We start from the raw sequence: 13,256 nt of genomic DNA, 5'->3' as shown, positions 1-13,256 counted from the left end.
AAGAAAGGAAGGGGAAAAAAAACTCCGCTATTATCTAGACCAGAACTCCTCCACTCTTCAAATGCAGTGGACTCAAGCACATTTCCATCTTTAAGTGTGTTTACCATATTCAACCGAAGAAGGAAGAAGGGAAAGAATGGATCCTCTCAGAATCCTTTAACCGACCTGTTTGGGATTACAGTTCCTTCAGCCACTATCTGTGGCTGGGAAAAGAGAATCTCAGCACAGGTAAAGCTTCCCCAAAGATTAAAAGACAAACAATTTTTGAAAAATACGGATAACTAACATCAATGGTAAGACTTTGAGATAAGGGCTTCTGAATGATGGCCCAGCCCTGTACCAAACGCGAGGTCTCTGTGGCCTGGCCTCTTCCCCTTAAGCAAGGTGCATACAGGGAGACGACATGCAGACTTCCACGGAGCCTTTTTCCTGGACTACACTTTGGCGCCTTGGAGGCTGACTGCTCTGAACTTTCTGCCCAGCAGGCTACAGTGAATAATTATTTCATAGTCGCTCTCTTGGTATTGTATTTGCTCTCAAGCTCACCGGCTAACCAAGGGAAAACCCACTAGGGATTCAATTTCTAATAATAAACACTTGGTCAGCACACAAGTTACAGGAATATTTGGAACTAGATTTTTCCCCCTCCCTGGAGACGGTTTGAGTTCAAGTCTATGGCTTTGATAACATGGCCTACCACCCTGGAAACCACTTCAGACCTTCCATTTTAGCTTCTGCGGGAAAGAAATATAAAATTATACTCTACAATGTGCATGGTTTCACAAGTGAAGACAGGTGAAATTAATAGTAATTTTATTTTTAGTACAGCTGTCACCTGATTTATGACATAATTGAAGCCATGTCCATGTGGCAAGTCATGGATATCCCTTTAACCTACAGTTTCCACAATTCCACAGAAACTCTATGGCTGCTAAGGCAGTTGATTGTCTGTGAAATTAACAGGTCACAGGCTCTACTGACCACAACAATATTTGAATCATCAATATTCCATTAAAATATTTGAAGCATAAGTTTTTTAGAATTAGAGTAGTGCTGCCTGCTAAAAAGCAAATATAGGACAAAGGAAATCTTCTCGTTTTAGTCAGTAGCATGAATAACGAAATCCAAGTAAAGCTATGGGCTGGAGAGATGGCTCAGCAGTTAGGAAGTCTAGCTGCTCTTCCAGAAGACCAGAGAGTTCAAGTCCCAGAAGCCATATGGAGGCTCACAGCCACCTGTAATTCTAGTCCCCAGGGATAGAACACTCCCTTTTGGTCACTGAATATACATGGTATGGAGATATACATGCAGACAAAACACCATATACAGAAAACAAATACATGCAATTTTTTAAAAAAGAAAGACATGTAACACTAAAAGAAAAAGCAGAAGGGTGGGTTTAAAAACTAGAATATGAAAAAAATCAGTACAAATAAAAATATGTTTCAAACACAATACCCAGCACTTTTCAGAGTAGCTGTGAGACTAGGATCACCCCATGTACAGTAGGGAGTGGCAGCTGGGGGGGGGTTAGCAAGCAGAAGAGCCAAACAGTGAAGCTTGGAAACATTTCTCCTCACTCTGGGAGATGATATAGTCCACTGTTTCCTGAGACCTTGCTTCTAGGCAACCACAAACCAGTAGAGGCCCGGAAGCAGTCCTCCTAGAGCAGCCCAGACGAGAAGACAGATGCATTCACTAGAAGTCTGGAGGAGGCATCTACGGTACTGAGTTTCATCCCAGGGCTACATACCCACGGTAAAGATGAAGCTGAAAGAGTCTGGAGAATGATGCTCTTGACAGTACCCAAGGGAAAGCACTGCCCATAGCACTGTGGTAGTTCTGAGTAAAATGAACCTCCACCACTATGGGAAATACAGCGCACCCTCCAACAAGAACGATGACACATGCCATCTTCAGAGAGTGGCACTTAACCATGTGAGAGGAAGCAGGATACAGAGTAGAAGAACGGGTTGTATCCTCACTGTTTGAATTTAAATCTAAATTACATTTCTTACCATGTCCTACTGGAAAAAAAAAAAAGTCACCTCTTGGGGTCTCAATTTCTTCCTTTGTAAAATGGAGGTGATAACCCAGTGTCCATCTCAAAGACCAGAGATGTGGATGAAAGCAGTCAGTACCCATGAGGTACTTTACAATGGTACCTGACATATGATAGGCTTATGCAAGCATTTGCACTTACTGTATATCAGTAAAAGATCCTGGCATAGAAAGAGGCATAATCCAAGCAAGTGGTCCAGAATCGTTACTCACTTTCAGAGTACAAATGGACTTTGAACTCTCACTTACTGTGTGATCTTCATCAAGATGTCTCATCTCTAAACTTACATGCTCATCAGTAAAATGGAAATCATAGCATCTACTTCACAGGCAGTAAGATTAATGGGTGAGCTGAGCATGCTAATGGAGACAGAAGAGAATGGTGTAGGGGACAAAGAAATGAAATTTTGAGACTGTCTTCAAAGCAGACTCACATTAGTACTCAGCTTATATAATGCCACAGGTGTACCATTTCTTCTATCTCAAACAAGAGAAGGAAGCTAGATCCCAAGCCTGGGGGGGGTTACATAGGGAGAGACAGAAGAGGAGGCTGAGCACTCTGTTTCAGGGTACCAAACACAGCAAGGCAAACAAAATACAAGCAAGCCTTTCTTTCCCAGTTGTTCCCAACTTTAGAAGGGAAAAGGTACCAAGCCAAGGACCAGTAAGTAGCCACACCACTAACCATCTAAAATTCAGAAGTTAAGCCATTTAGCAAGTAAAGATTGCTCCCATTTTCCGTGCTACTTAAACGCTGCATTCACACAAGTTTTAAACACCCTACAATTGTTTTTCAGAAATAGAAAGAAGTATGCAGCCCCAGTATACTTGCCTACTTTCTCCTGTGGGAAAGCTATGTGACTTTGGGAAAGGGTTTAATAAGGCTGTGAATTTAAGGTGAGAGAGCTCGAGAGACTCTCATGGACACTTCAAGGGAGTAGCCTCTTTTCCTACAAAGTTCACAATTGTATTTGCTGTGTTTCTACTTAGGAAATTTCTGTAGTGGGAGAAAATGCTGTTTTTATTAGATCAGTGTAAAAAAACGAGATAAAAATGTCATAGAATGTCTTAAAATGTCATAGAAAGAATGAAGCAAATATGTATTTATGCAAGGTGAATCCAACAAAATTGCTTTCAACAATGGCCAGTCAGAAACTGGACTAGAAACTATGTTTTGTATATAGGGTAATATAGTTCAGTGGTAGAGTAGATGCTTGGCATGCAAGAGGCCCCAGTGACAAAAACTGTAACAATCGGAATGAGTTTCCCTTCTTGGTAGTAACCACAGATTCATCCCCAAGTCAAAATTCACCACAGATTCCCTCCAAGTCAAAAATACATAACGAAAATCCAAACTTCGTTTGGAAAAACGATACTAAATCATAGATTGCGATCATTTTCTGACGGACATGCTTCCTAGAATCCCTCAGTATGGGCCGAGGTTTGGCAGAAAGAGGAATGAAGGATGTGTATGTGTGTGAGAGAGAGAGAGAGAGAGAGAGAGAGAGAGAGAGAGAGAGAGAGAGAGAGAGAGAGAGAGAGAGAGAGAGAGAGCAGGAGCTACATCTTGCCAGCCCCCAACCCCCAAGAAGGTACAGACCCCATCTCAACAATGCCCACTCCTACACCTACACCAAGCTCTTTTTAAAACCTGACTGAGAGACCAAGGTCTTCACACCGGGAACTGTTCCAGGGGCCTCCCTTATAGTTAGTTACTGGAACAACAGCGATGACACTCAAGCAGTAGACAGGAAGGATGTCCATGGCCTGTTGTCACCGGTCCCCATAAGGGAAGAGGCTTTCAGCAGGGAGCACATGCAAATCTTGAATACGGGTGATTTGCCCCGACTGTGACTGCCTCTGGGTAGCAGGCTGGCTCTGTAGTGCCAGCCCAGGACCGCTTTCTAGCTAGGGAGGGTGAAAAGGAATGTGTCCCTCTCTGCACCTTGAGCATACATTTCTCTGTCTCCTGCCATAAGAAAAGTGATGCAAATCCAAGATCCGGCTAGATATGATGGGTTTTTCACACCAAATAGAAAAGTTTCCAAAGTCTGAGCACTCCAGAGGGCAAAAACAGAAGAGCGAGCCCAGGCATGGTGCCTCGATATCCGAATGGGAGTCAGACCAGCCCAGAGTCATTTTCATAAAAGCACTTGGACCCGAGGATGCACTGCTGCTCTGCAGGTTCCAGAGTCTAGAGCAAGGACGTGCCCCTCCTCCACCTGAGGGACTGGAGGTCCCCAGGCGCGGCCATTCCCCCACCCAATCTCCCAAGACAGAAGCTTTTCCTTCCTTCATTACCTCACTACCTCCTTCCCTTGACGTCAGCCTCCCGGAGCCAAGGGGCGGGAGGATGGGGATGGGTTTGGGGCAGTCGGTGTCAGGATCCCCGCAGGACGGAGGGGGGCGAGGGGGCGGTGAGGTAATGTGCACCCAATCCTCTGCAGCCAAGACCGAAGCGCAGCCACCTTCCAGCGGACCGGTGTGTGTGCATCAGAGTTACCAAGCAACCCTATCTGAGACGCGGGATGCCGGCCAAGTTCACCCAAAGTTGAAGAATAAATTTGGGGGAGAAAGGGTGGAGAGTGGAACTAGAGACCAGAGAAGGGGGAGGGAACAGATCTTTGGTGAAGGGAAAAAAAAGCTGACTTTCCTTCTCCGGAAGTAAGAAGGGCGTGCGCTTGCGGATGTCTCCCTGATCACCTTCTCAAGCAAAGGGAACTGCAGCATGCACACAGGGCTGCCACAAACCAAGTCCATAGAACCCTGCCACAGCCAAACAACAACAACAACAACAACAACAACAACAAAAAACAAAAAAATAAAAAACGCTGGAGGGTAAGGGTGAGAGGAAGGATGTGGCCCACACTAGACGCAGTCTAAGTAGTTTGGCCCGTGTGGCCAGTTGGCGCAGAAGGCTTTAAACAAAACGATGGAGTGGGAGTGGATTAGGACCTTAATTTTTGGTTCTGGGGAAGTTAAAAGGCTTCCAGCAAAGACCATTGAGAAATAAATCGTGACCGGGCATGGTGGTACGTACCTTTAATCTTAGCGCTGGGAGGGGGGAAGAAAAAGAGGGGGAGGGAAGGAGGGAGGGAGGAGGGAGAGAGGGATGGGGAGAGAGAGAGAGAGAGACAGAGAGACAGAGAGACAGAGACAGAGAGACAGAGATCCCTGAATTCTAACACAGCCTAGTCTACAGAGCAAGTACCAGAACAACTAAGGATACACAGAAAAACTCTGTCTGGAAAAGCCAAAGAAAAGAAATAACCCGGGAAGGTCATAGCTTCCTTTTTAATCTCCAAACATAACGGCCTCATTTACATACAAAGCAAATTTATATCCAGACACTTGCTTTAATTTGTGTGTCTGGGCCGGGTACAGGCTTTCCTTTGCCTCCAAGACCTTCCTGGTGTCAGCGATGGCTAGGGTCTGGCGCTCACCAGCACCTCCAGGGTCACCATGACACAGGCGTGGTGCTAGGCACCTTCTTACCTGCTGTAGGGCGTCCTCAGCAGCAGGGCCTGGCTGCCCGTGCAGCTGTCCGAAGGGGTGTGGCAGCCATACACCGGGGGCGGCACCGAATATTGCTGCTCGCCTGCCAGAGAGCCAAGGGTAGCAGTGAGCGGGACTCAAGAGTGTGAGGCATAGGCGGGGTTTCTGGTGTAGGGGAGAGCTTGCTGAACTTCGGACAGTGGGGCCTGGTGCCAGTCGTGTGACAACGAGGCTGCTCTCAACCCAGGGAACGAAAACCTCCTCACTTCAGGTTGCATTGCCTTCGCTCTCTGGTGTTGGTTGCCTTGATTGAGTGGCACTTTTTCGTACCTTACTTAGAATGGAAGGAGCTTGGATCTTTCAAATGAGTAAAGCCGGCTATGATCCCTTTAGATGCCCTCCGTTCCCTCTCCCAATTTGCTAAGGCTTGGAAATTCGGGTAGGAAGCGGTGAAATACACAAAGTGGAGAAAGACCCACATCTTGTCCATCTACTTACCCAGAGATCCCTGCTGGCTCATGGGGTCCTCGTGTTTGAAGGAGTGGTTGGGAAACTGCGCTGCATGGTGTGAGGGCGTGTGACCATAGCTGGGTGCCCCTTCGAAAGTGACCGTGCTGTATCCTGAGGAACCGACAGAAAGAAGCACAGAGTCAGTTAGGCTCCAGAAAAGGCAGGGGCATTGGTGTGACTAGAACTCGGATGGTATGGGTTACCTGACTCTGGAATTTGAGTCATCAGTAAAGGGTTCCCTGCCCCTCCGACTAGGACCACATTCAGGCTTAAAGCAGTCATGACCTCATCCCATCCTTTTTCCCAACTAAAATCCCAAGCTCCCATCTGTTCCTCAATTCTTCTATGCCTCAGTTTTCCATTGCTGAATAGAGTCTTCCCAAGTTAGGTGTGAAGACCGTTGCCTGCATGGCGGAAACGTTGTCTTTCTTAAAAAAAACAACACCGAGGTTCTGGCACAGGGGCAGCTCGGCCCAGAGGAGTTTCCTCCATTGACCCCGCTTTGACTCAGGGCTGTAAATCAGGGGACGTGCACCAACTTCCATTAATTACTGAGGTCAGTTCAAGCGTCTGCGCTTTAAATGCAGAGAGAACTACCAGAGCACGTTACCTCTCTGGGCTTCACAGCCTGACACCAAGACACCTACAGTCTTTAGGAAGGTTTGTATGGCTGGAAAGAGAGGACCCTTCCAGCTGGGTCGAGTCTTTCTTCCCCTCCCACGCCTACCTGGGGCCCAGAGGGCCCAGCTCTGACCACTACTGTGATGCCTAACCTTTAAGTGTGCGGGACACTGTCCTTACTTGTCTCTGGGTAGCAGTGTTTCAGTTCCTTGCCTCAGTTTCCCTTCTGAGAAACAGACTGGTGCTCTCTCCTATCACTCAAATGGATGAAAAGCAATGTGGAGTCTTGGAAATCTTATTCTTGTATTGATATTGTTATTAAATTTCTATAAACACATATCCCGCCTGCTTGGCCAAAGCGCAAGTGGGTGCAAGAGAGGGCATCCTAAGACTCCTCCTAGGGACATTATAAGGGTGGGGCCTCCCCATCCTGTGGTGAAGTTTAGAAGAGGGAACCCAGACTGGCAAGATAGAATGCAAATGAGGCTGGACCCTGGGAATGGCTACTCTCCTTCCCTTGGGGCGATCACTATAGCTCCAATGGCTTCCTACTGTGCAGTCTCTAAAACCAAAATCCAAAAACTAAACAAACAACAACAACAAAAAAAAAACATCCTCTAGGGATTAAGGTAGAATAAAGTTCCCACTCTTGCACTAGGTGATCAAGGCTCTTCAATAAGAGGTCGCCAAGACCGTTCATTCTGTACAGACAGACACAGGAGGACAGTTATCTCCGACGTCAAAATTATAAAGGCGACACCCACTGCCCAAACTATCCGGGTCACTCCGGAGCAGTAAATGTACACGGCCAGATTGACGTGTTTCGCAGTGAAGGGATGGAATGGGACACCATAGGAATTACCGAGTTATGTCCCCTGGAACCCCCCCCCCCCAGCTCTGGTTAGTGAATGGGGAATCAGCCAGCTTTTCAACCTGGGAGAGCCCAGAGTGCCTCATTTTTCTTCCTGTGAAGTGGAGAAAGATAATCTCCAACCCCAATAGCTCTTGGGCGTGGATCAATAAGTACATTTGGCTTTCCAGAGACTTCCTTTTCAGAGAAAAGCCCTGGCCCTACTTGAGGCCTACAGCTTACAAACGAAATATGGGTCTAGGCACCCACCCGAGTTTTCCCATCAGAAATGAGGAGTTTGTGAAAGAGCACTTAAACAAAAAGAGGGGGAGCGGGGGGAGGAAGTAGAGGCAATAAAGAAAGTTTCTCTAAACGAACCCTTCTCCATTTCTGAGCCGAGCAGTCAAAGACCTAAGGCCCGCTGCTCAACCACGGGTAGCGAGAGGCGCTGGTGTCAGGCTACAGCTCCCACGCTGGGGACCTCCGCTCGGCGCTCTGGGACTCTGGCTTGAGGGTGCAGGTGTCTGGCAAGGCTCCCTACCCACCTAGTCCGAGGTGAGACAAGACCTCGGAGGGCAGCAGCAACCTCGAGCCCCTCCCTCGGGGCTCCTGGGAGGGGCAACAGTGAAAGCGGCGGGAACGGAGGGAGAGCTCTTTTAATTAGAAGCTTATCAGAATCGGGGCTGATTAGGAACCCGCTGTACCCAGACTGAGCTGAGCCCAGCTCGAAGAGGGAGGGAGTGGGGGTCGGGGGAGAGACTGCTGACTCTGCAAAGTATCAAAAATGTTCAAAAGCTTCTTGTCCAAGCCTTGTAGGGAGAGACTCTGGAGGCCAAGGTAGCCACTTTCCCACGATTGGTCTGGACCAGGGAAGCGAGAGTAACCTTGACATCACGGGAAGGAGCGTAGCGTCCTAAGCTCTCCTCCCCTGCCTCCACTGCGGAGGAGCCGGGAACTTGCTGCCCCAGCCTGGCCCTGAGAAGCTGGGGGAGATCCTACAGCAGCGGCCTAAACCTGGGAGGTGTTCCGGAAAACCTCACTGCCATGAGATAGGTGGAGTCCTCACTCCCACCCAAACTGTCTTTGATATGACCGGAGGGGGGCGCCTTTGGCCCCATCACATCTGGTCTTCCTCTTGTGACCAGACCCTAGGCTCACCCTGAGGTGAGCATAGCTGAGAGTGGGTGTTGGGTATCAGAAGCCGACTGACAAGGCCACGTTGGGGCCAGACTAGGAAAATCCTCACCCTCACTTCTGGACCCTGACAGACTTTCCAACCATTTCACACCCACAATTGTCAGGGCCTATTCAACTGGGCAGGGAAAATCCATTTCAATCACGCAGTGAAATTTTCTGGGAGAAAAAAACAAGGAGAAAAATGTGGGTTCAAGTCCTAGCTCTGCCAAGACCTAAGAGGCCTCTTCAAGTCTAATCCCCTAGTGCCTGGATTTCAGTGCCCGGTATTAAGAGGCTCAATGCTATCTCAGACTGTGTGTTTCTTGCTGCAAAGGTTCCTATAGCCATTAACTATCTTAGTGGAGAATCTACACCCCCACCCCACCAAGTTATGCTTTGGTGTTTGCTAAATTAATGTTTAGACGATTAGGGTGACAGATATATAAGAAACAGGGATGTGTCCTTAAGGAACTGAAGAAGGGATGAGTGATTGTCATAGTTAGGCTCCCTGGTTTGTGTACAGGTAACTAGAGCCAGCTTGAATTCTTCCCAATGGAATCTGAGCAAAGCATGATGATGGCCATTGTCAGACTTTCCAGGGACAGCTGGCTCTCTTAATCAAAGCCCCAAACTAAATCCCACATTATTGAAGCGATCCACAGGAACTCCAGAAGCAAAAGGAATGGATATTGAAAGAACCCTGGAGCTCAAAGGTCTGCCCTAGTTGCTACCAGGAGTTGGGAGTTGGGAGGGAACAACAGCTTCACAATTCCCAGGCTGTACCTGTACAACCCACTTGCTTTAACTAGGAGAGAGAGGGGTAAGTTCCCTGACAGGAACCTGCTACCAGGGTATGACCCTATCCTAAAGACACCTCCCCACCGGCCTTTTCCTGTGTGGTTTGAGAAGAGCAGAGCATGGTAGGGAAGCTTCCTGGTCTTCAACTCCTCGGAAAGCTCTTTCTTCAGTAGCAGCCCTACCTGTCTACTCCAGAAGAATCTGGAATCCCCCCCCCAAGTGTAATGGTAATGTCCTCAGGCTTTAAATTCTAAGTCCCATCCGCCTTCTACCAGACCACACACACACACACACACACACACACACACACACACAAAGAAGCAAAGCTCTCATGAGTCTAGAAGGACTCAAAAAGATGATGGTGTATCAGTATTTGCTCCCAGGAGGGTTATAGGTCAGTGAGTCTCTCCAAATAACAGGCGCACTCACTGAAGTCATACAGGTGCCTGACTGTGGCGTGGTTTCTGACCCAGGGAGGTTTAGGTGAGCTGTGTATTTAGAGCCTGATCAGGCTTCCTCGTGTTTGGCCTGTAACTTTTGGCCTAACCTATCTCAGCTCTCCTCTTATGAGATCGGCAAACTGACCTGGAGGTTTGCCAGTGGTGACACCCCCCTACTAGAAAGTGATGGCACAGTCCAAGAGCCTCTGCAAAGGCGTCGAGCTCTTCCAACATCTCTGGTACAAAACACTAATTTGTGAAAGACCTAGAGCGGAGGGACCCCCTGAGTCGGTTCCAGGTTGCTCCTTGAGACCAGCAGCTCCCGTTCTTCAGTGGTTTCGGTTTCACTATAGCTTCGGGTGGTCGAGGGGCTGCTGGATGGGTTAAGAAGGCTCGGAGACAGAGAAACCCTGTCTCGGGAAACCAAAAAAAAAAAAAAAAAAAAAAACCCTTCCGTGCCTCCCTCAGACAGTACCCGCCCTGCTTCCCCTTCCCACACATTTCAGAAACACCCAGACCAAGGACAGCAGAATTTTTGATTGAAGAAAAGCATCCGCCTTTGTGTTAGTAAGTACTTTCCCAAAACATCGAATCAAACCAAATTAGATTCTCAACAGCAAAGAAATCAAATGAGAACAAACGAATGAATCAAACTACAGTGGTTCAGCAACCATGGTTCTGGATGGGGCGGCACCTGCGAGAGTTAGAAAATATACTTATTGCATATAAGGTCCCTTGTACATTGACTGAAGATCACCAATACACTTGTTCTTAGTTCAGCGTCCCACGCCTTACGAACCTTTCCCCCGTCTAACCTCCGTGTAGGAAGCATCCGAGGAGCGCTGAAAGAAGGCCACTTTTCCAGACTCACTCCACGGATTTGGTTTCTTATGGAAACCAGGCTGTCTTCCATTCCTGCCGCCTGCGCCTGCATGGCCCGCGACTTTGCAAGTGGCCTGGAGTGATCCCTACAGTGCTTCTGTTTCCACAAACTGTGTTCAAACCCCGACATGGTCCCCTATGTGTCAATCCCGCATTCCAAAGCTCCATTCTGCTTCTGGTAGTCCTGAAGTGAGCCAGCGCCTGGGAAGAACTAGAGGTTCTTGGGGTTTGGGTCTGTCCGAGGCATTACAGGGGGTCCCTAAATGCTGACCCGACTCCTGATTCCTTTAAGTCCTTCTACCCTTGAAATCTGAAAGGATCGATGCCTGGTGGCAATTCGTTGGGGCATCAGACTTTTCTGCAATATAGAACTATTCCTACAACCAATGACCTCTTCCTCTTCCCGTGGAGTCCCAGAATCTCTCAGGGACCCAGGGACCCCAAATGTCCTCCCGGGTCCTGCGAACTATCGGACTCGGGTCTTGCTCGTGTGTGTGTGTGTGTGTGTGTGTGTGTGTGTGTGTGCATTTCACGGAGCCCACTTTCCCCTACCCAGGCACCCGCTACTTTCAGCCTCTTTGGGTGAGAAGAACTGGGATCTGGAAGGAACCGGGAGGGGAGAAACTGCGTAGGACAAGGAAGCCAAGCCACCGCCGTGTAAGAGAGCGGACTGTCCAGACTCCTTACCTTGGTTGCGGATAGTGGGCTGGCTCTCCAGACAGCTGGGCAGGTAGGGCGCATTGGGGAACATTCTGGCCTGGCCGGAGGACGCCTGGCTGGGCGGGGGAGGACCGAAGGGTCCGTAGCGACAGGCGCCGGCTGTACCGGTGAACTGGCCAGAGAAGTGCAAGGTGAAGGCGCTCAGACATTGCTCTTCGTGCGGCTCGGCGCCGCCCCAGCTGGGCTCCTGTTTGATGAAGGAGTGGGGTGGCGGCGGAGGCGGCGGCGGAGCCGGCGGAGGCGCGGGACCGCCCAGCGACCCGTAAGCCGAGGCGCCCGGAGGCGCGAAGTCCAGCACCGGCGCCCACTGCGCCGCGCCGCTCACGGGGAGCCCGCAGCCGCCGCCGCTGCCCAGCGACGACACGGTGGGCAGGAGAGCGTTCAGGTCCCGCACGTCGGAACCCATCAGCTGTGGTTCGGACCCGGACGGCCCTCGGCTCCTGCGATCCTGCGGACTCTCGGCACTGGACTTGGCCCAGGTGCTGCGCGGGCCTCGATCCCCCGACTGCTCCTGCTGCTGAAGACACCCGGGCTCACCGCAGAGCGTGTGCTGAGATGCCGGCTCCGGGACACACGTGGAAGCCGGCTCCTGCGACAGGAGGAAGTCCAGGATCGCGGCGAGGAGGCGGCGGGCCCGGGTTCCTGGGCTGCCGTCCTCGCTCTGGGTGGGTGGGTGAATGAGTGGGTGGGAGGAAGGGCGGGAAAGGGAAAGGGGGAGCAGGCAGGCAATCCGGTTGCGGAGAGCCCCCCGGGTGTGGGCGCTGCCTTGAACTCCTTACCCCAGCTGCCTGACTGCCCCCAGCTTCTCAAAGCTCAAATAAGAGGGGCCGGCAACGGGGGAAGGAGGAGGAGCTAGGATGCTCGACCGCTCCATTCACACACCAGCCCTTGCCTGCCCCGGCAGCGCGCGCCGCTCGTTCGGGGTACTCGTAGTGGGGGTGTGGGGCGTGCCCGAGGGAGCATTCAACTCTTAGACACCCTCCTCTCTGGGCCACCACGTGCTCTCAGCTGGCCTGTATAGCAAACCTCTCCTTGCCTTCCCAGCTGGCCGTCCCGAGTGTGGGCGCCTTCAGGCAAGGCCCTCTAGGTAAGTAGTGTGAGTCCCTCGGTGCGCCGGATCGAGGTGGGAGTAGAGTCGGGGTTGTTAATCACAGGGTGGGTGGAGGGAGGGGCGGGTGGGCTCCAAGAGGGCGGGAACCAGAGAGCCCAGAGAACTCTCCTGGGTTCTGAGGAGAATCGTCTTACACCTTCCCATGTCCCGAACCCCAGACCCTAATCTCGGGGTTACTTTAGGAGGTCGGTTCCTATGGGTTCAAAGGTTGAGATTCAAGGTGAAATTGTTCAGGATGGTAATTGTGAAGTGTGACGTCAGTTGTGACAAGCAGGCCGGTTTCAGTTGTCTGGTAATTGATTCTTTGGTGAGGCTGGAACCGCGAAAGCGGTTGCTGCCTACATAAAATCGGCATAGATGACACTTTGCGACAAGAAGTATCTGATAGACCTTATATTAACTGGAGGAAATTGCAGCTGGGTTTTGTTGGTGGTGGTGGTTGTTTGTTTTGTGGGCGGTGCTCTTAACAGAAATGCCCTTAACCTACTTTGATTCTGATGGGAATGCACTAGCGCCAGGTTGAGAAGTAATGGGAACGGAGAGGCTGTGGCCATGAAACCAGCAGGAAGAGGGTGGCCCAGAAAACTATGTT

The 13,256-nt window shown here is 50.1% G+C and overlaps 1 protein-coding gene across 1 annotated transcript in view; it reads right to left on the bottom strand.

The window, feature by feature from the left end:
* Wt1 (WT1 transcription factor) overlaps positions 1 to 12,102 on the bottom strand; it is a 44,276-nt gene extending 32,174 nt beyond the window's left edge. Inside the window, exons 1-3 of the mRNA XM_013118355.3 lie at positions 11,521 to 12,102; positions 6,055 to 6,177; positions 5,557 to 5,659 (exon numbers count right to left, since the gene is read on the bottom strand). Of these exons, the coding sequence (XP_012973809.1) occupies positions 5,557 to 5,659; positions 6,055 to 6,177; positions 11,521 to 11,959 (665 nt within the window). The 5' untranslated portion in view covers positions 11,960 to 12,102. The remainder of the gene's footprint in view (positions 1 to 5,556; positions 5,660 to 6,054; positions 6,178 to 11,520) is intronic.
* Positions 12,103 to 13,256: the final 1,154 nt, after the last annotated feature.

Source organism: Mesocricetus auratus, unplaced genomic scaffold (assembly GCF_017639785.1).
Source record: "Mesocricetus auratus isolate SY011 unplaced genomic scaffold, BCM_Maur_2.0 Super-Scaffold_100004, whole genome shotgun sequence".
In the NCBI taxonomy this organism is placed as follows: Eukaryota; Metazoa; Chordata; class Mammalia; order Rodentia; family Cricetidae; genus Mesocricetus; species Mesocricetus auratus.
Note: the sequence above shows the minus strand (reverse complement) of the source record. Positions and strands in the feature narration are given on the sequence as shown.